Source organism: Brienomyrus brachyistius, unplaced genomic scaffold (assembly GCF_023856365.1).
Source record: "Brienomyrus brachyistius isolate T26 unplaced genomic scaffold, BBRACH_0.4 scaffold32, whole genome shotgun sequence".
NCBI lineage: Eukaryota > Metazoa > Chordata > Actinopteri > Osteoglossiformes > Mormyridae > Brienomyrus > Brienomyrus brachyistius.
The window spans coordinates 1,754,489-1,782,396 of record NW_026042307.1 but is presented as its reverse complement, the minus strand read 5'-3'; the positions used below and the strand labels follow the sequence as shown (position 1 = coordinate 1,782,396).

The 27,908-nt window shown below is 40.8% G+C and overlaps 1 protein-coding gene across 2 annotated transcripts in view; it reads right to left on the bottom strand.

Annotated features, from left to right (window-relative positions):
• Positions 1-27,908, bottom strand: part of LOC125721158 (gamma-aminobutyric acid receptor subunit alpha-2-like) — an 80,683-nt gene that overhangs the window by 7,764 nt on the left and 45,011 nt on the right. For both annotated transcript variants that reach the window (XM_048997185.1, XM_048997186.1), the window contains 2 exons: positions 26,868-27,020; positions 9,616-9,818 (listed from right to left, as the gene is read on the bottom strand). In XM_048997185.1, coding sequence (XP_048853142.1) covers positions 9,616-9,818; positions 26,868-27,020 — 356 coding nt within the window. The remainder of the gene's footprint in view (positions 1-9,615; positions 9,819-26,867; positions 27,021-27,908) is intronic.

Here is a 27,908-nt window from a genome sequence, read left to right as displayed (position 1 = left end):
TAAGTGCACAGGCCCAAAGCCCGATACACCCTTAAGTGCAGAGGCCCAAAGCCCGATACACCAGTAAGTGCAGAGGCCCAAAGCCCGACACACCCTTAAGTGCAGATGCCCAAAGCCCGATACACTCGTAAGTGCAGAGGCCCAAAGCCCGATACACCTGTAAGTGCAGAGGCCCAAAGCCCGACACACCCGTAAGTGCACAGACCCAAAGCCCGATACACACGTAAGTGCAGAGACCCAAAGTCCGATACACCTGTAAGGGCACAGGCCCAAAGCCCAATACACCCTTAAGTGCAGAGGCCCAAAGCCCGACACACCCATAAGTGCACAGGCCCAAACCCCGACACACCCGTAAGTGCAGAGGCCCAAAGCCCGATTCTCCCCTAAGTGCACAGGCCCAAACCCCGACACACAATTAAGTGCAGAGGACTAAAGCCCGACACACCCGTAAGTGCACAGGCCCCAAGCCCGATACAGCTGTAAGTGCAGAAACCCAAAGCCCGATATCCGACACCCCTTATGATTTAATTTTTCAGAAAGCAGGCCTAACTAATGGTTTAAACTTATTGTGTTCTGCAGTTTAATATAATTATGGACTAATAATACAGAATAACAACATGACTGGCAATTCAGCTTCTTGTTACATTTTCTTTTTGGCTCAGTGGGCTAAACCTCTGTGCCTGTGATCAGAAGGTTGCCGCTCAGCAGAATAGCATTTGTGGGTCTTTGAACAAGGTCACTAACCCCGAGCTCCATGGCTACCGCTGCAGGTCGCTGATCTTTGCTGCCAAGCTGCTCTCACCTATATACACTATATGGACAAAAGTATCGGAAACACCTGGCCATTACACCTACAGGAACTTTAATGGCATCCCATTCTAAATCCATAGGCATCAATATGGAGTTGGTCCCTCCTTTGCAGCTATAACAGCTGCCACTCTTCTTCCACAAGATTTTGGAGTGTGTCTGCAGCAATTTTTGCCCATTCATACAGAAAAGCATTGGTGAGTGGAGTCGGGAGTGATGCTGATGTGAAGGTCTGTCTCACAATCTCCATTCTAGTTCATCCCAAAGCTGTTTGATGGGGTTGCGGCCAGGGATCTGTGCAGTCCAGTGAAGTTCCTCCACACCAGACTCACTCATCCATGTCCTTATAGACCTTGCTTTGTGCACTGATGCGCAGTTATGTTGGAACAGGAAGGGGCCACCCCCAAACTGCTCCCACAAAGTTGGGAGCATGAAATTGTCCAAAAGGGCTTTGAATGCTACAGCATTAAGAGTTCCTTTCGCTGGAACTAAGAGGCCAAGTCCAATCCCTGAAAAACAAGCCCACACAATAACCCCCCCCCCTCCACCAAACTTTACACTTGGCACAATGCAGTCAGGCAAGTGCTGTTCTCCTGCTAACTGCCAAACCCAGACTCATGCCAGACAGAGAAGCGTGATTCATCACTCCAGAGAACACATCTTCACTGCTCTAGAGTCCAGTGGCAGCGTGCTTTACACCACTGCATCCAACGCTTTGCATTGCACTTGGTGATGTAAGGCTTGGATGCAGCTGCTCAGCCATGGAAACCCATTCCATGAAGTTCTCTACACACTATTCTTGAGTTAATCTGAAGGCCACATGAAGTTTGGAGGTCTGTAGCTATTGACTCTGCAGACAGTTGGTAACTTCTGTACACTGTGCGCCTCAGCATGTGTTGTCCCCACTCTGTGATTTTATGTCGCCTCCCACTTCATGGCTGAGTTGCTGTTGTTCCCATTTGCTTCCACTTTGTTATAATACCACTAACAGTTCACTGTGGAATATCCATTAGCAAGGGAATTTCACAAATGGACGTATTGCACAGGTCCATATGTTTATGATGGAACAGAAAAGGGCCTTCCCTCAACTGTCCCCACAAAGTTCCCCACTTCAGAGTCCAGTGGCGGTGTGCTTTACACCACTCCATCCGACTCTTGGCATTGTGCATGGTGATGTGAGATTTACATGTTGCTGCTTGGCCATGGAATCCCATAACATGAAGCTTCCAGCACACAGTGTTTCTGCTGGGGTTAATGCCAGAGGAAGTTGGTAACTCTACAGTTATTGAGTCAACAGAACATGACTTTTACTCATTATGCGCCTCTGCACTCAGCGCCCCCACTCTGTTACTTTACACGGTCTGACACTTCATGCTTGTCTGTTGTTCCTAAATGCTTCCACTTTACAATAATACCGCTTACAGTTGACTGTGGAATATCTAGCAGGGAAGAAATGTCACAAACTGACTTTGTGCAAAGGTGGCATCCTATGCCAGTACCACGCTTTTATTTACTGAGCTCTTCAGAACGACCCATTCTTTTACAAATGTTTGTGAACCTGACTGCATGGATAGGCACTTGATTTTAGACATCTGTGGCAATGGGTCTGAATAAAACACTTGAATTCAATGATTAACAGGTCAGTCCCAATATTTTTGTCCATATAGTGTGTCTGTGAGAGCAAGATGGGGCAAGCAAAAAAAGAATTTCCCCACAGGGGTAAAAACAGTGTCGTCATTGCTGCTATTATTATTATTATTATTATTATTATTATTATTATCCATCCATCCATTTTCCAAACCGCTTATCCTACTGAGTCGTGGGGGGTCCTGAGCCTATCCTGGATGCAATGGGCATGAGGCAAGGAACAACCCAGGATGGGGGGCCAGCCCATTGCAGGGCACACTCACATACCATTCACTCACACATGCACACCTACGGGCAATTTAGCAACTCCAATTAGCCTCAGCATGTTTTTGGACTGTGGGGGCAAACCGGAGAACCCAGAGGAAACCCCACGACGACATGGGGAGAACATGCAAACTCCACACACATGTGACCCAGGCAGAGACTCGAACCCTGGTCCCAGAGGTGTGAGGCAACAGTGCTAACTACTGCACCACCATGCCACCCCCTATCATCATCATCATCATCATCATCATCATCATTATCATCCTTTAAATTCTGCTCTATTCAGCTCTATTCAAGTTAAGTCCATCCTTTGAACTTGGAGCTACCATTAGGGGGTGATGGTTCACTTGATGGATTAATGTCCTCCTCAGTACATGAGCAGTGCCAAGCAGCATGATATTCTGGACCATCTGATATCACCTGGGATTCTGTTGCTGTAATTTTCCCTCCCCTTTCTTGATTTTGGTTTTCAAGCCACACAACTTCTCAATTTCTATTTCTAGAGCTTTGTATTTTGGAGAGTTTTTCTATAGTTTTCAGGGAGGGGTTTCTTTCATTGGGGACAGACATGTCGATGAGCAGACCAGTTCTCTCCATCATATCCTTCACTAGATGTAGACTAATTTGGTGGTGCCCTTACAGCTCATTGAAACAATGTTTCATTTCTCCTGAAAAGTGATTCAATCAAGCAATTGTCTAATGTATACCTGCGTGCCTTTAGTATGTGACAGAGTGAACCAATAAAATTGCGAAAAGGAATGATTGGTTGTCTATTTTACAAAGATAGGCTAAAATAGTATGGACAGATTTTTTGGTACCTCCAAAGAGACTATTTATCCTTGCATTATAGTCATGTTACCACACAATACTTCATTGTTGTAAATAACTAACTTATTGTACCATCCACAGTATTTTTTCTAACTTTCCTTGCACTGACATGAAGTTTAGCACTTTTCTGTATGGTAATACACTGCACAAGCATGTTGTATGTATGTGTGTATGCATGTATGTATGTAACCACTGTATAATTTTAACTGTGTACTTCTCTGCTGTATGTTGATTCGTCGTGTAAGAAAGCTGGACAGTCATTGACAACCGGAGACAAATTCCCGGTGTGTGTGTGTGTGTGAGTGTGTGTGAGAGTGTGTGTGTAAGCATACTTGCCCATCAGACCTGATTCTTTATATCTTTCCTACTTTCACTACCCATTCAGCACCCCCCCCATAGCCCACCAGCCAATCAGATGGCTGGATCACTGGCCCCCCTTCCTATAGGCTTGGCTGCCATCCCCACTGCACGCAGACCTGGGTCACACTCCATTTATTTCTCTAGCCAAAACCCATCCCCCACTACCAGACTTCTCTTTAAAACCTTGTTAAGCTTGAATATTGTTATCTCAATGGTATGAGAAACCCCTTCTGTAACCAGGACAGGTCCATTTCAGCCAGATGGAGGCTCTGAAAATTGAGGACAATATCAACTATCCTTATATTTACATTCCAGTCAGACTAGCTGATGCTTTTATTCAGTGAGACTTGACCCAAAACTATATGACATTCTTCTCAGTGGGAACATGTACATATCTATATATTTTTATTAAATATAAAAGCTGTCAATTTCAATGCATGAAGACACATGGTGCAGTTAGTTAAATTGTTAGAAAGAATTGGGAGTACATTCATTTTTGCGAACCCTTTGCCTATAAAATGCATAAGATTACAGCTTATAGGGAATACCTATAAAAAAAATGCAACTCTTCATTTATAATATGTGTTACATATGCACTTTTGAAGCTGTAGAGCTTGGTTCAGCATTCTAAGGTAAAGTGACACGGACATCTCTGGCATCAGTGATTGGTCAGCACATTTCCGTGTTTTGTTTGTGGTCGAGTTTGCATACTTGCGTGCTTCTTCCTTGATATCCTAACGCAGTGCAAAAACCAGCCTGTTTACAAAGATAAGTCATCTCTGAATTGGCCACTGTGTGCGTGTGTGTGTGTGTGCGTGTGTGTGTGTGTGTGTGACAGACCAACTCCCACTGCAGGATACCCCCACCTTTCGCTTCCTGGGATTGGCTCCAGGTTCTCCATCTAAGCGGTTACGGAAAATATTTGGATGGATGTAATCAAGGCTGTGCTATTTTCTGTTCTGAGATATAAACACATAGTAAAATTATTCATATACTGCATGCATGTAATCATTTAAATCATGACAGGTACTGTGTTCCTACTGTCATCAGCCATGAAGAATCAGAATGGGGACATGATACCGCATCTATATCATATTTTTATGATTCCACCATCCATCACAAGGACATATGATCATAAAAAGCATATGACAGAATTTAATTCTTATGCCGATCACACTAATCTACCTCTGGCAGTGTCTAAGGACAGAACACTGAAGAGAATCATGATAAACAAAAACAGGCCAATCAACAAGAGGTTCTTTGGAATCTTGCTAACATAGATGTTTGTATGTGTGTATGGGGGGGGGGGGGGGGGGGGGAGACAAAAGAGAACGACAAAAGCTGGGACAGGCATTTTACTGTCCAGGCTCAGGTTAGAGAACGATCCATCGAACACATCAGGTTATACTCCGGTGTGTACAAACACCTAACTATGTGATGATGATTTGGTGGAGAGGTTTTTAAACAATCAAAGAATATTATAAACATCATACATTTGATTAAATATGTAACTGGAGCAACTGGAATAAAGTTCTGTCATCTCAAAAAACAGGAACCCTTTCTGCAATTTTGCCCACTAATGTACCTTTGGCAGTCCATCCATAATTACGAGTTGTCCGTAAGTCGGACATTCTTAACCCGGGGACTGTCTACACTTATTAAGAATACAGAATTCAGCATTTCAGTTTTCAGGTTATGCTAATCCTTTATTACTCCAGTTACCTCCTCCTCAAGTTAATTCCCTGCATCTCAGAGATATAGCAAGTCTGAAGCAGTTTCTTATTGCATAAGAATTGAATTGAATATTATTAAATCTTTCTCCCAGAAAAATATCAGAAGAGTAAAGGAAAAAAAAAAAAACTCGTTAGTGGGCTAAAATCCAAAAGAATATTGTGATACTATACATTTGTAACCAGCAAGCGTCCAGTACACTGTCACCACACGCTAACTAGTTTAGAAAATGGGATTTGTGACAAAAAAATTTATTATTCAATTTTGCAGCATGCAAAGCAATAAAGGAAGTGACTAAAGCAGGAGATTAGGGGCGGTCTGTGGGTCTGTGGGTTCCGACTCCATGCTTGCAACTGGAAGGTCATTGGTTCAAAACCTGCGGTCAGCAGAGTAATGACACCATTGGGCTCTCGAGCAAAGCCTTTAACTTCACTTGCTCCAGGGATTGGCTGACACTGCCCTCTCAACTGAACATTACTTAAGATAAAAAAAACATCCTCTAAATAGACTTATGGTAATGTAGATAATCACAAGCGATCAAGAAAATCCATGCCTTTCAGTATTAATCTTGAGGTCATAAAGTGTTTGAAGGGTGGTAAGCACACTAAATATATATTTGCTGGGCTATAGCTAAGCATAAGTCGACTGTGTATATTTTGTCTTGTGCAAAGGAAGCAAATTAGCTAAACTGCTGAGACAACAGGGTACTGACAGACTGAGGTACATTTCAAAGTCTCAGCAAACTCCTGGATAAATAACATAAGGTCAACGCTGAAGCACACTGCGACTCTTGTGCTTCTTTGACAATTTGTTTCTTTTATCTTTTTAACTGGTTTATTTTTAGGCCTAAGAATGAGTTTTTATTTTTCCAGTGAAATATAGTGATAATGGAGTTTGATTAGCAAAATCTTTGGTCTTGTGTCACGAGATCTCGCGATATTACAACATGACGAGATCTCTCGTCTGAGTGAAAAGCGGGTCCCACGAAGGCTCTGCAAATCAGCTGATGTAAGCTTGTGGACGACTGACAAAATCGCCATAGTAGATGCTCCAGATAGTTTTAAATCTTTTACGTGGCAGCATTTTGGGTACCCGGTGGAAATATAAACAGTGATATGGTGACAGACAAAAAACACGAATCATCTGTAATCATTGTAGGAAAATAATGGCGTACACAGCGACTAATGCTACTACTATGCAAAGCCATTTTGAACACCATCATAGCTCTTTACTTAAATCCACTGCACCGGTGAAGAAAACATAAAAAAAAAATGTTTTATGTTTGTTGTTTATATTGTTTTATTTATATTGTATTTTATGTTCAATTGAGTAGTCAAATAGGAGAGAAGCCTGTCATTTGCGATTGTGGTGAAATAGTTTATGGTGCTAGATATTTGTTCTGTTCTTTACTGCATATGATGATGGTGATTATTTAAAACATTTCTCCATACATCTGCAGTATTTAGCATTTTTTGTCTTTGAAATTAATCTAATAAAAGGCCTTTCCTTAAAATATTGTTAAAATATCGTCTCGTCTCATTCTGGTGAACCCAATATCGTGTTTCGTCTCGTGGGCTGAGTATATCGTTACACCCATAGATCCCTACAATATGTAAGTGAACATCACCTGCAAATAGTAGCTTACTGTTTACAGGAAAAAGTTAAAGTAGCATATACAATTGTATATGGACCCTATCAAAATCTTAGCAAATGTAACTTTGTTCCAAGATGTTAACAGCCAATGTCTTTCTTGATGGCTACAATGCACTGTGCAAATATTTCAGCTGATTGCAGCAGAAAGTGGTATTTTACTATATTCCTGTTTACAAGATTAATAATCTTCAATACTTAAGGGGCCTGTGTTATTTTTGTAATGAAAATTAAATGTTTCAGTTCAGAGTGAGGTTGTTGCATGTTTCCAAAGTAAATTCCAAGTGGAATTTACTTCTGGGCTTGGCTGCTCCAGGAGGTTATGCAAATCAGTCATACCCAGCGGCACTTACGGTTAATGAGCTAAAGTGGATAGTAAACAGTCAGCCAGTAAAGCCGACTTTTCTGTTATTCGGGTTTCTAATCAGGATGAAACCTTAGCTAATCACTTACATCAGTCTCATCAGGTTTGTTTGAATAGTTTCGCTTGTTCGACTGTTATGGCTTGTTGGTCTGACCCTTTGATTGGTTTCATATGTCTTTGGTAGAATAATCAATTTGAAAGTGTTTAATTAAATTAATTTAAATAAATTAAATTGCCATTTCCCCACCCCTCCCCAATAGCTTTTTATTTTCTTTAAGAATAATGTCTGATAACTGAACATTTTAACTTAAAAGAAAATTTAACAAAGAAAATGTAATTTAAAGTAATCAAACAGTATTTTAAAGTAATTTAAAGTAATCAACTGTTTAGCTTGAATAACAATTCACAAATGACAATCTGTTAAATAAAATCCCAAAAAATTGTGCATATAATTAAAAAATAATAAAAACATTTTTCTTTCTTCCCCAAAGGGAGAAATGTGATCTGTAAACAGTTTTTCAATTTATGTCAGTAATATAATTAGCACGGACATGACCTTATTACCCTCCATTCAGAAGTGTCACATGGTCTACGATAATTAGTATCATTTCCAATCAAGAGTACTTCAACGTGACCTTCCATAAACATTTCTGTGAATAAGCTTACAATAAATTCCATGTGTTCTCAGACCCAAACAGTTTACAAATGACTGGACCCCCTTGTGTTCACACCCATGTACCTGGAATGCATCCATCCATTTTCCAAACCGCTTATCCTACTGGGTCGCAGGGGGTCCGGAGCCTATCCCAGAAGCAATGGGCATGAGGCAGGGAACAACACAGGATGGGGGGGGCAACCCATTACAGGGTTCACTCACACATACAGTCCTACATGCAATTTAGTAACTCCAATTAGCCTCAGCATCTCATTGGACTGTGGGGGGAAACCGGAGTACCCAGAGGAAACCCCACGAAGACATGGGGAGAACACGCAAACTCCACACACATGTGACCAAGGCGGAGACTTGAACCCGGGTCCCAGAGGTGTGAGGCAACAGTGCTAACCACTGCACCACCATGCCGCCCCATACCTGGAATCCTTTATACCAAAATAGCATTATTTCAGATTATGTGTAAATGTTCCTTCTAACTGGAACCAAGAACGGGATCCAGGTGTTGAAAGTGGGTAAGCTTGCTGGCTTAAGTGTATGAATATTGTAAAATCCTGGGTTTGGCACATGTGATGCTTTTATGATTTATAGCCAAGTCGTCTTGTCCATGTGCAGTATGCTCTCAGCTCATTAATATTTCTCTGATAGGTAGAGTATTCATGTCAGATGTCAGACGTAAAGAGAATGTGTAGGGAAAATAGATTTTCAGAGCTGCAGATTAATATTCCTTTGCTCGTATTTTGTCTGATTTTATCCTGAATTCCAGCCTGCCACAGTTTTGATTTACATATTTTAGATAATTAAGCTGACAAAATTACATATGCATCTTAAAATCAGTATTGTCAGTCCTCTGTGCAAAATGGACAGAAATGTCATTGTCTTTGTTTACCTAAAATTGTAGTATATTAATTGTGACTATAATGAGTGTTAAGCTGGACTATCCATAATCGTTGTTTCATCAGAAACTTACTTACATTCACAAGACCAATTTTTCCCTTTTTGCTTCGTCTTTGTGTGTCAATATCAAATGACAATGGGAAAGTATTATGTAGCCAACAAGTCTTAAAACATCAAGACAACCTTTAAGTATAGACCACACACTGAGTGCATGGAAGTTAGATGGGTTAATCACTAGTGTCCTCATCATGACTTTCAAGTGCTAGTCAAGTTCTTTCTGCATTCTTCACCTGCTTTATATGCTGAAGGATATGACAAATTTAAAGGTACAGTACTTCAGTACAGGACGGTTCAGAATCTAGTCCTAAAGTACTGGTGTTGAGGCTACTGTAGTTACCTTGTCATTCACGATGCTCTTTCCATCCCAAGCCCAGCCCCGCTTGGTGAAGTAGTTGACAGTGGCAAACTCTATGAGGGCTGAGAACACGAAGGCATAGCAGACAGCGATGAACCAGTCCATGGCTGTGGCGTAGGCCACCTTGGGCAGGGAGTTCCGAGCGCTGATGCTCAGGGTGGTCATGGTCAGCACCGTGGTCACACCTAGACAACAGAACAATGACAGGATTGCGTGAGACAGATTTTACAAAGCTGCAAATGAGAATGTTATTGCCAATGCAACAGGTAAAGTAAGAGATAAGTGTCAGAATTTATACAATGATTTTCTCTAAAATGTATGTAGCTGGATATTTTACCAAAGCAAATTAGTGTTTCTTTATCCCTGTGAGGAAATAGGCATATTTTGCATATCCCTTGTTTTTCAAGAGACACACTGACATACACTAAATGCCCAAATGTATATGGACACCAATTTGTCCAACATCTCATTATTAAACCAAGGCTATTATTATTAATTTGGACAGTTCATTGTTGCTTTAAGAGCCTCTATTTTTCTGGCAAAGTTGTCCATTAAATGCTGGAACATTGCATGATTTGCTACCATTGAGGTTGAGTATTGATGTTGGGTGATCAGGTTCCTTTCTGTGAGCTTGGGTGACTGACCACTTCACAACTGAACTAGTTCCCAGATGCTTTGTCCTCCACAATCACTTCACTTGCATTTGACCAGCAGGACGGAGATGTGGCGAACTGACTTGATGGAAAGAACATTCTATAATGTTACCAAATGGAAAGTAACTAGTCTGTCTGGTACAACCACCACCATTCTGCTGATAATATTTGCTGCAGGAGATTGCATAACACTGTGCTTAATTATACATCTCTGTCAGTAGTGGGTGAGGATTAAATAAGAAATTCCTCTGATTAATTAGGGTGTCCTCATACTTTTGGCCATATGGTCTATATACAGGTGAGAACGAGTTTCTGGAGTCACAGGACAGGATGGGTCACCGTGCCGCACCCCTGCAACAATTAGGGCTAAGGGCCCTGTGCAATGGCCCTGAGAAGATGACAGTAGCGGAACATCTCATAGGAGGTGAAGGAGTTACCTTTAGCTAACAAGTCCGGTGTCTCAGAATCACTTCTAGGGATCATCTTAAAAATGTGACTAGGACAAGAATTTGTCTGAGCTCAGAATAGGACACGAGAAACAGATGCGAAGTTTCCGACACCCACTTTCAGCAAGTAGAACTTTTAGTTTGACAATATGTGGTCCTATGGGTGCCTTGGATGGGCTGGCCGCCCATCCAGGGTTGTTCCCTGCCTCGTGCCCATTGCTTCCGGGATAGGCTCCGGACGCCCCACGACCCAGTAGGATAAGCGGTTTGGAAAATGGATGGATGGATGGATGGTTCTATGAGTTTAACCATATAATTGGTAATGATAGTAATGTTTTGTAGTTTTCTGATACTGCTGCTAAAGTCTTAGCATATAAAGAAAGTCTGATGAATAAAAAATCTATTGCATCTACTACCTCTATTACTATTAATAAACAGTAGTAGTAATAATGATATTCATGTAAAAATGTACAGGTACAGTTATAAAGGTCAATTACAAGTGCAATCTCACCTTGTTCAACGTATAGTGTAAATATCAGCAATAACCAGTTTAATTGGTTATTTCAGTATATTTCATTGTATGTACTGTAAAATGAGATGCATTAAAACAACCAGTTAAACTGATTATTTGTGTGTCATATTCGGGCAGAGTGGTGGCTCTGAGGCCAGGGTTCTGTGCTGGAAATCAGAAGGTTGCTGGTTCGAATGCCTGGAATGATTCTGCTCTGTTGGGCCCTTGAGCAAGACCCCTAACCTGCAATTACTCCCTCCTGGGTATGACACTGATATACATCCAGCCCTACAAGCAGGTCCTCCAACTTTCAGGGAAAATTTGAGGGTTGGTGTCAGGATTGACACCCCAGCCACTAGAAAAAAAACTTGACACTGTTGCATTCCATTTGAGCTAGTGTGGTGCTGAGAATCACCGGCTGCACTCAGGTTCTCCTCCCTGAGGTGGTTGGTTGTGTAGAGGGTGCGGCAGCAATGTACCAACAAATGTTTCTTACCGCTCCTCTCCTCTCCTCTCTCTCCACTATTGCAAGGCATTTAAAACCTTTTAGCTGTAATTATAATCTTTTCTTTTTATATTCCCCTGACTTTTGTCACGCTGCCGCAACACCAGTGATGTACCCAGATCATCACTGCTGAATAGATGCATTTTCCCAGGGGCCAAAAACTGCAAAGTTGCCAGCCCTTTCATTTCAGCTGACAGTGCTTAACTCCTCCTTGTAGATGTTGTAATTGCATCACTTACAAGGTCAGTAAGAAATTCTAGTCTAGCTTTGTCGAGCCAATATCTTTTTAGAAGTTCATTGTTGTCCAGCGTTTCAAAAACCTTCCTTCTTTCCCAGAATGTGTGTGCCAATCTATACCTGAATGCCATCGTCTGGTAGCTCCTAACGGGTTCAGACAGAACTCAAGCTCTCATCAATACTAGGAAGTTATGAGCACTTTCCTAAGTCACTTAAAATGATTTTTCTACTTTGAGACACTGAAATAAACATGGGCACAGATCTTTCAGCATCAGTTTTCATTTTTAAAATTTAAGCCTCAAACAAAACGCATGCGTTTGGGTATGGATGGTAGGACATGTCCCTAGCAATTGTGGGAGAACTGTGTCTGTTTAGGGGGCTGAGGTTCGGGGCTGATTTGACTAACGTAGAAACCTAACCTATGCCCTTGTCTCCAGGAGTACCTTGGGGTGCTTAACCTGAATCACTCCATACAAAATGTCCATCATTATAAACATGAATAGGTTATGCTTCTTTAAATAAAGATAACGGTTAGAAAATATAACCCTTTTCAATGGAATGCCTACTTTCTGTTCATGTATTATATTTAAATTAAGGTGTGTCAGGCAATTACAGCGATTCATTATGTCGGTGGACACAAATTATGGAATCATCACATGAAAGGCACTCTGACTTTGAAGTCTATAAATCATAATTACAAACATGGCTACAAAGGTGAGTCATATTCGGTTAAATGCCAGGAGGCGTCGGCTGTAAAATAGGTCTGACAATCAACACTATGGGATTTTTCAAAATGATATGAGGCAATTCACAGTCTGTGCCGGCAGTGCATCACTCAGAACAATGAAAAATCATTTCATATGTTGAGGGAAACAGCCTCAAACATGCCATGGACAAGGTACCTGAACAAAGAGAAGCAGTCATCAAAGCTTATCTATAGGGATAGATGGACACTTAACAAGGATGTTCAGTCAGTTTATGTTGTGCATATAAATGTCTCAAATTCAATAACCAAGGAAAACTCGCAATTAAAAAAAAACTACTTATGAATTACAAAAGAAACATGGCTGAAGTGGTGAGTAAGCATTTATAACGGCTGTAAAAACAGCACACTTTTAGCAGTCAGTCAGTCTGCTTGAGGAGGAAAAGTTGCTTTTAGCAAGCAGTGGTCCCAGCTTAATGACTTCTTAGGCGTGTAAAAATAGCACCTCTCAAAGCTGGGTGCTTAGGGCTGCATTAGGGCGACCAGTGAAGTACGACAAGGACCAGAAGCGTCAAAGATTCCCCGGAGAACCTTCTTAATGCAAGAAAAGAAGAAAAAAAGCTTAGAGGTTATTAAAGAGGCCAGTGGTCAGGAAAAAGAGTACGAAAATATTCTTGCGCAGATGGACTCATATATTTCCAGATTTGCAAGATATAACTGATAGAAACCACAAGTTCTGTAAGGCTAGAATAAAATATCAGTAGCTCAGCTCTGGGTGTAGTTATTATTATTATCTGTTCACCCCACCCCCACACCATGAAGACATATATGAATACGAATCTAAAATGTCCAGGTCTCACTCCACTCATTCTACCTATTTCTTCTCCTTTTGATTCCCCCTTTATTATTTCAACCCCTTCATTCTAAAAATGATATCATTAAAAGGCCACATCCCACGGGATTGGTTTAATGAAAAGGTAAGGAGCCCCCCCCCCCCAGGTACAGGGGAGAGCATTTTGCAGATTGCGAGCCTTATCCATTAATCATCTCGCGATCAAGGTGGAGACATGCCACAGCTGCCTGATCGATGGGTTGGCCAGCTCTGCTTTACAGAATAAAATGCCCCATATTTAGTTTTTACTTACATTTTTTTTTTTTGCTTTTACTTTTTGGTAAGGAATGGCAACTGGGTTGGCCACATATTTACTGGCGGGGGGGGTGGGGGTGGCATAGCCACCTCTGGCTATTACTTAGACGCTTTCACAGTTTTGAAGCCTCATTTTCCTGCTATTACGTACAGATGCAGCCACCTCAATTTTTTTAACTAGTTGGGTTCTTTGCATGGACCCGGCTTTTAAGCATAACCCACAAATTTTCAATAGGGTTGAGATTGGAGGTATTTCACAAAGGAGGATTTCTTGCTTAGCCGAATAACTTGTTGGAGTTAAGGTAAACTGAAGAGACAGCCGTTTTACAACACCAGAGACAAACAGGGCTAGCGAGTATGCCGGTACATACTAATCCAGCAAAATAATATTATACAGTACATACAAAAACCCCTCGGAAGTGCAAAGCATGTGCTTTCTATCTCTGCCTTCAACCAGACAGGAACTGTTTTGAAGCTTGGCATCTTGATCAGGAGTGCCAATTTGTTGTTCTAATATTCATTTATTGTTTTGTACATTTTATGCACATTTTATTCATGAACATTTAATCTGCTGCATGTTATAAACTGTAAAAAGGCTAGTATTGTGTGTTTTCTTACAGTTTTTTTCAGTTGCTAAGATGGGTAATATCTAGGGTAGTATCTCTTCACATGCCTGATCCATCCTTGGCATTGCTCTGGAGAAATATCCTGACATCCAGCATTCATTGTTTGATCTTGTGTCAATTAACATAATTTGTTTATATTATGTGGTTTGTACAATCTATTTTAGAAAGGGTCTTGATAGTAATTTAGCATGACATATGTCAGTTTTGACTGTTTTACTAGCAGTTTTAGGGTCAGTATGTACTTATGTGCAAAATGGCCTCTGAAAATGTAATGTTGTGAGTGAGACAGGAATCCATGATTTTTGAGGCGTTTAGTCATTGGTTGCATTTTGTATCAGAATCAGAATCAGAATGGACTTTATTGCCAAATGTTGAGCAGGTTTACAACATCAGGAAATTGCTGCGGTGTTCAGTGCGATATTATGCAATGTATGAATTGTATGAAAGCAAAGCGAAAATGCTTAACGGTTTACCCCACATAAGCTAATGTTGTGGTGACTGTATGAAGAGTTTTGAGAAAGCAACTTCAGTATTGCAGTATCTGTCTTAGCAATTGAAAAAAACTGTAAAATTCACACTGCCTTTCCAAACTGATTAGTGTGAGGAGCAGTGACAGACATTCCAGACTGATGGGCCATTGACAGTATGCAAAGGTCTGGTGACTCCAAAGTCACTTCAAAGTTGTAACACTTTAGTAATCAAACCTCATACAATTCTTTGAATGTCTCATTCACCTTTGTGTAGCCAGCCCCTATGCTTCAGAGTTCAAAAGTCTTGGCTAGAAATGTTTATAATGTGATTTTTACAATTTGTCAGCACCACTGAAAATAGGTTTTTGAAGAGTGTATGTTTAAAGTAGATTTTAACAAAAAAAATAGAATAATCACATTCTAAATGATCTCAGATTATTTGTGTTGAGTTTGTGCTGAATAAAAGCATTTGTAGCACTTTGGGATAAATGATTTTTAGATAAGTGAAATATTTCTCAGTTTTATCGAATTGCTGAAATATTAAAAATCATTTTGGGAACAAAACTGCATGCCAATTGCCAAAAGTCATTTATCAGTCACTTGTTTGGAGAAACTTTAAACCATGCTCACCTAATTAGATACAACTTGCAGATCTCAGTCACCCTTTTTGCAAAACTCAAAACACATTCTCATTCATCAAAACACATTTTGCGCTATGGTTAACTTTGATGCAAAATAGAAAACACAGGCCACAGAGGTTAAGCGCAGCCAGCACACAGTAGTCATTTAAACACAATGACTCAAAACTGTTCACACACATTTCTAAACATTAAATGCCAAAGAGTGAATAGAACATAGAATATGTGTCATAGGTGAATAGGAGTTGAATTTCGATGTAAAGGTACAAATGGGTCACACAGAGGATTCTTTCTGCATCACCCAACAAGGGATAGCTTGGGTATACCCAGCCCTGAGACATGGTGATGAGGCAGAATGAATATTATTCCATGACTCTGGCTTGGCAGTTGCACAACATTTTATTGTAATATGACTCTCATTTGTTTACTTTTTGGCTTTGTCCTTTACAGTAACTTTTCTGGAGTACTGAATACGGGAAACGTTACATATTAGTTATCAGTCATAACTGTACAGTATACAAATATTTTTGGTAGACGACCATACTTTTTTTTTTACTATAGTGTTATGGTTTCTAATTTACATGCCAACAACAGTTCTGACTGGTAGTGTTTTAACTTTTTTGTGAGTTTAGCTTGAATTTTAGGGTTTGTGCTTAGTGGTTTGATTAAAGGAGAGGAGATTTTAGGAAATGTGTTTTAGCAATTCAGAAAAACTGTAAAATGTTAAGGCATGTCAGACTACAGTACTTTGAAAGTGGATGAGAGGCCTCAGACTCCAAAGGGTCACAGTAAATACTTATTATGCTATGTTTCTTTTATGTTCCTCTTTTTGAGTCTGGTACTATGACAAAAAATTCCCAATCTATCTATCTAGTGCTTCTTCATCATTCCATCCTCTTTGTGCAATGTAGTTATGTAAAGTGCTGTCAGCAAAACAGCATGATACTACCACCACCCTGCTTGACCATTGGTTCAGTGTTCTTAGGTTAAGAAAGCAACCTCACCTTGATCCCCTGCAAACACATCTCTTTTCATTGTGGCCAAGCAGAGAAGTTAATGACACATTCACACATCATTGTGACTGCCCCCCATCCCCACCCCGTGAATATGCAGCCATCAGCAGCCTTTCAGACTGTTAGCCAGACAGAACACACTAAGGAATGTGTCTGTTTTATTCAAGCACAGTACAGAACCATATGTTTTTTTATTTTTCATTTTCCACTCTGTCCACCTTTATTCTCCACAGTCAACCGTATTAACTTTGTTTAGGCCTGTAATTAGTCTGTTACACACATCTTGGGTCACTCTCCTCTCCCAAAATAATTCTATTACTTGGACACGCTGCTGCTTTGTACCTGGTTTGGCCTCCGTGCCTATGAAGTATTTCATCATGTGCTAAACAAGCTCGATGGGCTACTAATCTGTTTTTCATATACCACACTGTCCCTCATTGCTTGACAATATCAATCTTATTACTTTGTTTAGGTCTGTAATTATTATACTGCACACATCGTGGGTCCGTCTCATCTCCAAAAGGGGAAGTAAAATACAAAATTCTAATTTCAACAATAAACTGCTTAAAAATACATTTTGCTAGTTTTAGGCCATCTTTGCCTCACGACAGAAACAATTTCTTAAATTTCACAGGCCATTTATTGCAGTGTAGTCAGTTTATTAATGAAATTGGAATTTTGTCTAAATATAAAGAAATTATATTTGCTTAGATTTTCATTTCTTGTAGTGAATTTAAGATACCTGAAATCAGGTATTGTACCTGATTTCAGGTAAGTCACTTCAGCTTTCATAATCACTGCTCTCCCTGGTGGATGGATAAATCATTGCAAGTACTTTACACACAGAGAGGTAAGGGGTGGATCATGCTGCCCCCCTTGTTCATTACATCATCGTGGGGGATCTCATTATAGTCAAGGTCATACTCAGGACCCAGCAGGGACCTGTCATGGACCAGCCAAGGACCAGCCAAGGCCCCATCATGGAAACAGTGGAAAATTCAAGTGGCTACATCTGTATATCTATCAACTTCAATGATTTTATTTTGATTTAAGCTACAATCGAACATTTTACATTGCTGGAGACAAGGTTGGCATGGTGGTACAGTGGGTAGCACTGTCACCTCACCCTTCTGGGACCAGGGTTTCAGAATCAGGGTTCTGGGTATGTGGAGTCTGCATGTTCTCCCTGTGTCATCGTGGGGTTCCCCCCCCCCCCACAATCCAAAAACATGCTCAGATTAACTATCCATCCATCCATTTTCCAAACCGCTTAACTTACTGGGTCATGGGGGGTCCGGAGCCTATCCCGGAAGCAATGGGCACGAGGCAGGGAATAACCCAGGATGGGGGGGGCCAGCCCATCGCAGGGCACACTCACACACCATTCACTCACACATGCACTCCTATGGGCAATTTAGCAACTCCAATTAGCCTCAGCATGTTTTTGGACTGTGGGGGGAAACCGGAGTACCCGGAGGAAACCCTACAATGACATGGGGAGAACATGCAAACTTCACACACATGTAACCCAGGTGGAGACTCGAACCCGGGTCCCAGAGGTGGGAGGCAACAGTCCTAACCACTGCACCACCATGCCGCCCGCTCAGGTTAACTAGAGTCACCAAATTGCCCATAGGTATGAGTGTGTATGAATGTGCCCTGTGCTGGGTTGGTGCCCCATCCTGGGTTGTTCCCCACTTATCATCTGTAACCTCCGGAATGGGCTCCGTGACCCTGAACAGAATAAGCGGTTTCACAAAATGGATGGATGTTGGTGGAAATGTATTTTTTCTCTTTTCAATAATTGAGATTAATTATGAATCCAATTTTTTGGCAAGCGCATTAACAAATCTCCAGACAGCATAGTCATAATAACTCAACAGATTTCACTGCAATTATTTTCCATTTTAAATATTTCATATAGCATCGATACAAAATTACCATGTGCATCTGTCTACTATTCAGTTCAGTGGAAAAAAAAACAAGTGATGCGTTTGGCACAAGTTTATTTATATTTGGAAACAAGCTGTAAGAACAATGCAAGTTTCTTGGTAGTCAGACAAAGAGCAGAATTCAGTGTCTAATGTATGGAAGACCTCGGAGTATCAAAAAGCTAAATGGTTATTATGGAATTACTGTGAATTAAGCCAAGTGACTTTAGGAAAAAAGATGAGGAGAAAATAAATAATGATTAAAGCAATTAAAACAAAGACATTTTTTTGGTTACTACACCGGACTGCTTAAATTAAGTCCTTGCTGACTGGGGGATGTAAGATAAGATAAACTATCTGTGCTTAATTGGATGGTGATGTTTAATGTACATCTGACTTCACCATACCATCCGTTGGGCGTAACATGTTGCCAGTGAAGTGTCAGTCACATCTAGGGTCCAGGAACAGTAAAGTGAAACTTCGGATTGTTGGAAAAATGACTTTGGGTGGGGGGCACGTTCAGGTCCTGTGACTGGTGAATGGCCTGCGGCTGTCATTATAAAGGACAACAACCTGAAAGCAAGACTGAGTATCGCCACACAGTTCACGTACACTTAGAAATGCTAATATGTGATTCGTATTTATTCTGGAGCCAAACATTAAATGCGTTTGTTCTGCTTCTCTTTATACTCTTACCATCAAGGAGTTTTGTCAAGTACAAAAGGTGCTCACCTTGCAATTAAAAAATATAATTACCTATAACTTTAAATTTTTACAGGTAAACTTGTTTATTACAATTTCTCCTACAACTTTATCCTGTTAAATATTTGTCATTAATATTTGCTATTAGGAACACAAAAAAGTCTTAATCTTTCATTTGAGTAACCAGATTAAAGCGTATTAGCCTCTAATGATAGAAGGTTAGGTATAGTGATATCCATCCAGCCATTATTCAGGGTCACAGGGGGTCCAGAGCATATTCCAGAGGCTATGGGCACAAGGCAGGGAACAACCCAGGATGAGGGGGCCAGCCCATCACAAGGCACACTCACACACCAGTCACTCACACACCAGTCACACACCAGTCAGTCACACACCAGTCAGTCACACACCAGTCACTCACACACCAGTCACTCACACACCAGTCACTCACACACCAGTCACTCACACACCAGTCACTCAAACATGCGCAACTACAGTATGGGCAGTTTGGTAACTCCAGTTAACCTCAGCATGTTTTGGGCAGTAACCTCATGACAACACGTGTGAAAACATGCAAACTCCACAAATGGATCCATGAACGCTGGTCCCAGAGGTGTGAGGCAACAATGCTAACCACCACATCACTCAGTTATAACGATATTACAAGTGAATTCAGTAAAAAGTCAATAAGGAGTATAGAGATCTACATAACCTGTCATCTTAAGTAGCCCTCGTTCCCCTCATTCAGCACAGCTACAGGGATTCATTTTTATCATAAAAAGAAAAAAAGAAAAAAAAAACCCAAAACAATTTTCCAGGTTTGTTGTGGATTAGATTGCATTATAGGAAAATTAGTTTTCTTTAACCATCTCATCAGTTATTATGGATCAATGAATCAAGAAATGATCAGAGAAAAAAAGACAGTTGCATTTCATGGAGTCTTGCAGCTGTTTATCACGCAAAAGGATCCTTAATCCAGAATGCATGCTCATCAAGGAAAAGGAATGCAACCCATCAACAGAGGAACAATCTGGACTGAGAGAATGAATCTGATTACTATTCCGTTCTTACGATAGCCTGATTTTGTCACTCTGTGCATCAGCACCGCAATAATAAAAGAAATGAAATATTAATAAGGGCATCCATTCTGGATGGAATGATCAGGACTCAGAAAGAAGGAAACAGATGTCATTTATAGCATAAAGAGCATAGGTTTTGTTATGGCCAGCAAGTTGAGCTGGTATATACACAATAGCCCTAAGCATTTTCTTTTTAACACAACAATAAAATGTAGCAAAAGCACAACAGAAAGCAAAAAAGATGGTTACTTTGATCACAAAAACAACAGGCTCAATTCTGATGCACAAAACATCATTGGATCAGAAAGCTGTTTTCAGACTGCAGGAAAACCAAAACAGAAAGTGTTTTGTCATTTTTGGGAATGTTTTGGACAAATATAGATTTGTTTCTGTCGTACACATACAAACTAACTTCAAAGGGCACAATGACCAAACAAAAAGCACACAAGAGATCACTCTGAATGGGAATGACAGGCATGCACACACTATGGCTTTATCAATACTGCAAGACAGAAAGATATCAAATCAGCTCACTTGATATCTTTTATGTTTTAGAGCTTTGAAAATGTATCATCACAGCCCAATGGTCAAAGTGTGAGGACTAACACTGACACTTATCTCGATTCCCATGAAAGCAAGATTGCAAGTTCTAAAAATATAATGATTAAGTGAGCAGTTTCATTTTTCTAAGCAGCCAGTTAAAATTAGAACTATGATGAATATCTGTCTGCAGTGCCAGCATCTTGTAAAGCTTAAAGCTTTAAGAAGACTGTTCTCACGTTTTTTGTTTAATAATTATAAGTCATGCCAAAAAAATTGGGAAATAGTGATATTTTACATTTTGTTACACAACCCTGCTTCTCTAACCTAAAGCTGGAATAAATGCAAGTCATTAGTAGTATGTGACAAAGACAATATACTACAATGTTTAATAAGTGCAACTCCAGATTTGTTTCATGCCTGGGTTTATATTTTCCATTATAATAAAAAGCTAGCTTAAGGACTGTAGTAAAGCACGGCTTTGTCTCTAGGGAATGAGGCCTGATTCATACTATCAGCTGGCTGCATCTGAATTTCTCTACTTCCACATTTCAGACAAAATGGGAATGTTCCGGAATCTACCAACACATTTGCAGTGCCCCGAAGAACTGTGGGGGCGGGACCTTTAAGGCAGAAAGATAATTAGAAAGAACATTTATTCATTATTTTCTTTGTAAAAGTAATGGCAGAAGGATAATTGGATAGAATATTTATGCCGTATTTTCTTAAATGTAAACTTTAAATTTGAGTTTCCAGTGCCAGCACTATGAGTCAATCAGACAAATATTGAGGAAAGATTTTTATTCGGCATTTCGGCAACTGAACACATATTCTGACAATACACATGACACAAAAAATAGTCACTTATTTGCAGCAATTTTTCAGAAGGAAAGATATACAAACATATGCTATTTTATGTCTTCATGGGATCTCTCCATTCATTTCTATCGGCAAAACCCTAATTCTAACAATGATTATCTTAACCCCTACCTGGCCCTAACCTCACATCAACATCAAAATAACAGGTTTTTATTACATTGTGGGGAACATTTGGTCCCCACAATGTAATATAGACATAATCCACCCACCCAAACACACACACATTTATGTATATATTTAGGAGGTGGTAGACTGGCTTTGGGCTATACTGTTGCTGAGCTGGTGGTTATCTGGGTCTTTGGTTCATCTGAGACTGAGACTGATTGAAATGGCTCTCTGAGTTGGAAGTCTGTGCCAGTATGCAGAAGGTTGCTGGCTTGAATCCCGTGACTGGCAGAATAATCACTGCGGGGCCCTTGAGCGAGGCCCTTTGCCCTAAAAACTGCTCTAGGGGTACTTTATAAATGGATGACCCTGTGCTCTGACCCAGGGCATTGCTTGGACGTGTGTTTGTGCGCATGAAATAAGAGACCAGGATGGGATATGTGAAAAGTAAAAAAAAATCCTATGCAATTACACAAATGGCGAATAAGCATGTTATCAATTTCTCCCTCCATCTATCTTCCAATCATTTTTCCAGTACAAAATAATAGCGAAATTGGAGCCAGTCCCAAGCAGCATAATGCTCAAGACACCCTGGAAGAAATGCTAGTCTATTGTGTAACACATGGTCTCGTGCCACATAGGCTGCTGCCTAGGGTGACATCTTCTGAGCAGATGCTGACTTGTCAGCCAGTTTCAGTTTATCTCGGATGACGCTCGCTTAGGATGCCACATCAGATAGGACTGATACTGCCGCAGCATGATTCACATGATTTAAACATCAATCTAAATGCATTAACTTAAAGCCCACTTTTATTTTCCAATCTACTACCGATCTTTCAACCTCATATCTGCTACAAGTTTGCAGGGGGACCTTGACCGTATCCTGGGAAGAAAAGGACACAAGACAACACTCTGAATGGGAATGACAGCCATGCACACACTATGGGCAATTGAGAGATGCCAGTTCACCCAACTGCATGGCACTGGAACCATGTGACATGAGGGGAACATGCAAACTCTGGGTAAAAAGATCATAACCCTGGAGGTCTAAGGCAACTGTGGTACCTGCTGAGCCTCCGTTCTGCCCACACATCATAAACCATCATATTTGTGATTCATCACATGTGTTATGTACCAAGTTCCTTCACAGAATTAACCATCTCAAGCACTATGATCTGACTCAACCTGTGATTCTCCTATTGCATTTTACTTAAAAATGGTTAATTAAGGTAGTTGGCCAATGGCTGCCAGGGTGTTCAGTTCTATTGTGAAATTGTGTTTATACACGTCTGTCTTTACTATTGCCATTATATTAGTGCTGTATTTTTTACTTTTGGTTGGCTTATGCGGCACGTCCACAAAGCTACTGGACTTCTCAGAAGTGTGAGATCAAAATGAATCTTTTACAGTAAGCTATTAATAAAAAAACATAGAAAAGCCAACAGATGATAGTCATTGGGAAGGCAGTGACCTATCCAGTTCCTACTATCCCAAACAGTTGTGATGACAGCAATCCCAACTTTTCTAATCACAATTTCCTTTGATTCGTTTGCCTCCCCTCAGCACAACACAAACTTCCTTACCAAACGATTGCTTTTGAAAGCACCTGTACTCTTCCTAACCTCCCTTCAATCCCCAGAGGTGTGAATATGCACACACAGACCACAGTGACCTCACTGGGATAGGCCCCAGAGAGACACATTATTCACACTTGGAAATCATGAGGGGAAGAGAAAGGGAGTGAGGGTAGATTCAGTGGGACAGGGCTCGGAGGGCCAGGTACGGGGGTCCTGCAGCAGCTGACGCCAGGTTTATCTACAGCAAGGTGGGTGTGAGGGAGATAAATAGCAGTGATGTTGTCCAAAGGGAAGGAAGAGAGAAAAACAACATGCGATTGCCCACAGCCACCAGACGGTTGCTCGGCAGTTACTCCAGCGCCAATTTCAGAAGCGTGCGGCAGCAGCTACCACCATCAGTTATCTCCAGGTGCCGTGACTTATGGGCAAGGTCTTCACAGCCCTGTGCTGACCAGCTGTCTGAACCCGGATGTGGCCGCTCTCTGTTGTGCTGTCCTTTCCGCATGGCCACCTCAGCTGGCTGGAATGCTCCAAACTGTTGGCACATTGCATCTTGCGGAATGAAACGAGGGCACCACCACTTCCTTCTATAGTCCTCCAGCTGGATGTTGGCCCCGTGTTACCTGACAAATGTCTTCATTCATGCAGGTGAGGGGCAGCCAGTCTTCTGGGACATGCCCTAGGGGTAGGATGTGAGCCTGGGCCGGCATGATGATGCTTCTCAAGTCCATCACTGCATAGTCCATCACTCCAGGATTTCCCTGGAGCTTGACCCAAGTTCTTGGGGGAGCACGATCTGCCACTGCAGGATGCATCCAACTAGCCAAGCTTTAGGTTTCTAGGAGCTGATCTAAAGCTTGGATCCGTTGGCAGTGCTTCATTAGGCACTTTTCACCCTAAAGTTCAGGAACTTTTTTCATTAAAGCTTTTCGTGTAACTGAGTTCCAAACCTGTATTTTAGAATATTCAGAAAATCATCTCACACCCACTGACCAGATCCACTGGCCTACGCAATGTTCCCGGGGAATCCCAAAAAGGTTCATACTTTCAGATTCATTGGGTTCACAAGAGAACTTCTGCAGCTTCAAAATAATTCCATCTGCATCATGTTTGTTCCACTACTTCTTTCTCTTTTTGCTGCACCTCTGTGTAATTTCCAAGGTAGCACTGTTGCTTGTGGTCACCCTATCAACAAAGTTCACCATTATAAGCCCCACCCCAGTAATTCCTGGTCAGTATAAAAGTACCAGACCCAGAGAATGAACTTCCTTCCAGGAATTACAACTGGGCTGAGTTCCTGTGGTAGGAAATATGACAGAATTTCCTGGTTCCTGAAAAAGTTCCTGCAATGGGAACGCGTCTTTTGTGGGATTGCTCATGAACCCTATGCTCCATGGTAGTGGTTCCCTTTAAGACCCTGGTAGATGTGTTTCAGCTGGTACAATCAGTCACCTCCTGTGGTTCCGAGTTCTGCAGCTCTTTGCAGTATCCATAACACAAGCTCTACGGTTTCGACATGTGGCTGTGGTCTGTCATTTGGGAGAGTGAGCATATATGGGGTCCAGAGGTGTCATTGTAACACAAAGAAAAAAAATCTTTTGTTCATTTCCAAGCCTCTGTAGTTCGTTCATTGTCCAAACACCAGACAGTTTTCAAAAGGCACAAAATTGTGCTGTCGCTTGCCAAGTAAAGTCCTAAATGCGATCAAAGACTCCTGCACCCTTGCCATCTGGAGAACAACATTGTGGTATTAAAGATAGCTGGCTTCATTCTATTCAAGAATGACCATGATAAGTTCAGACTTATTATTGCATAAACAATGAGAATGACCTCAACTCTGGTTGGTCACTTCAACTTTTACAGTGTTTTTATGAATATAGGACATTGTTACTGCTTATATTTTACTGTCTTTGGGTAAGCAGGAAGGGAATGGTGTCTGATATCATCTAACCTAGTTTATGCTCCCGTAACATTGATAGCCACTCACGTATACGGCAGCATATTATACAGAGTGAATATTTCCCATTTTCTGCGGGACGCAGCAAAATACACTAATCCTCTCCCCCCTGAAGTGTAACTGACAGAAATGAGGCACTATCGTTTACCACAGCATCTGTCACAATCTGAAAGATAAATGAGCTTATTATAAAGATAAATACAGTTGAAGCTTGCTTTTTTGCATTATCTTTGGTGAAATAAAGAAATATAAAAAATAGTGAGATCTTGTCAATGAGAGAAACCTACTGTGGTCCCCTTATGAACGCGCCCCCCCTCCCAAAATACCCAATTTAGCATAATATGGATTATTCTCCATCTCATTAGTTGTGCAAATATATGCATAGTGTACTGAACAATTTTGCTCTTAGTCTAGATGTCAGGAACAAATTAAAACTGCAGGAAAGTGGAAAAGGTTCAGTCTACCTGGTCTGATGGCTTAGAAACTAAATCTTTCTGCTTTTTTCTTTCAGATGCCACTTGTCACCAACAGTATTCTAGCCTCCTTACAATTTGAAGGTAAGATACTGATGATCATTGATACTGATATCCCATGATCAAAGTGTCATTTGGGATCAACTATAAGTGTCTTATTGTGCAATCTGTACACAGAAAAAAGCCAGTTCAACAACAACCTAGAATATTGGAAAACATCAACAACAACAACAGCAAAAATAATATACTTGTTTATTTGTCTTGCTCTTGAAATATGTAATTATTATAAATATGTAGTTATTATAATATTAAAGGAACCGATTAAATAAATATATTTATTTAATTGATATAAATTATATTCTTACAGAATTAGTGGAAGGTTAAAACTGCATGAGGTAAAAGTATCATCAGAAATGTAAAATTCATATTGATCTGTGGACAAATAGCTTAACTGCAGAGGCTTCTGGTGACAAGCTTGACTGCTCATACTGCATGTGCACATACTCATAAAGTGCATCCAGAAAGTATTCACAGCGCATCCGGAAAGTATTCCTGATTCCACTGATCATAAGAACATAAGAACATAAGAACTATACAAACGAGAGGAGGCCATTCGACCCATCAAGCTCGCTTGGGGAGAACTAAACTAATAGCTCAGAGTTGTTAAAATCTTATCTAGCTCTGATTTAAAGGAACCCAAGGATTCAGCTTGCACTACGTTATCAGGAAGACTATTCCATACTCTGACTACGCGCTGTGTAAAGAAGTGCTTCCTTAAATCCAGTTTGAAATGTTCTCCCGCTAATTTCCACCTATGGCCTTCCTTGAGATGTTTCTGCAGCTTAATTGGAGTCCACCTGTGCTACATTTGGTTGATTGGACATGATTTGGAAAGGCACCCACCTGTCTATATAAGGTAATTGTCTGTAGATTGATAGTGCATGCCAGAGTACAAACCAAGCATGAAGTCAAAGGAATTGTCTGTAGACCTTCGAGACAGGATTGTGAACTTTGTGAACCCCTATAACCTCACGAAACTCACCAAAGACGGTCCTGGCAGGCACAGACTCCCTGTTGAGCCAGAAGGAGACCTGGGACAGGATCACAGTCATGATGCACGGCAGGTAGGTCTGGATCACGAAGTAACCGATCTTACGCTTCAGGTGGAAGTGAGCTGTCATGACAGTGTATTCTCCTGGAGAAGAAGGGAGGGGATGGAGAGGGAATGAGTGGGGCTGAGAGAGAATCGCACGGAGACTGAGACATGGGACAAAATGCTGGAAACTTACTTGTGTGCCTAAAGTCATTTACTGCAGCAGCTTCAGCTACTGATGGGTGAAATTACTCTTTGAAACCTACAATGGATGACATAATTGCACACTGCCAGTCGCTGGCTGGTTTAACTCACATCAAATTTCTGATTGCGTAAATCCAGGTGGTTACTGATACTGTACTAATACTCTCACCCATTGCACATTTCAAAGCCTCATTGTCTCACATGTGCCAGTATTTAAAGTTAAGATGATGTGATTCCTGTGTCTCATTAGATTTTTCTAGGACTTTTTGCTGCTGTTTCAAATCCCTTGTTAGTATCGATATAACTATAATGGTAATTGCAATTTGATCACATCATAATTGTTTATTAAAAGTTGCCCCAGAGAGAAACTGTACAACTGTATTTTTTATCTCCCTGTATTGCGTTACACAATATATATTCTGTTGGAATTCTACTATAATATATATGACATATTAATATATGACAACTCCACTGCTCTGCACTAAGATACAGATGGATGGATAAAATGTGACCATTATTATGAGTCACAGATCCAGCGCATATTAAACTGGTTTGATCCTAACTATATGATCTATACAACAGATCAGAAGTGAGGCAGCTGGTGCTTGAGAAGCGCATTCTTCCTTAGTCATGCCCAAAACTGAGTTTAAAAGTTAATGAGATGTGTTTGCTGCTTCTCTCAGCTTAGCAGCTGACCTGCAGGTCAGTGACATCGTGTGGTGAAAGACAAAGGGGTTTTAGTCATGTTAGATCCTGTTTAGCATGATAATTTGTTCATCAATTCGG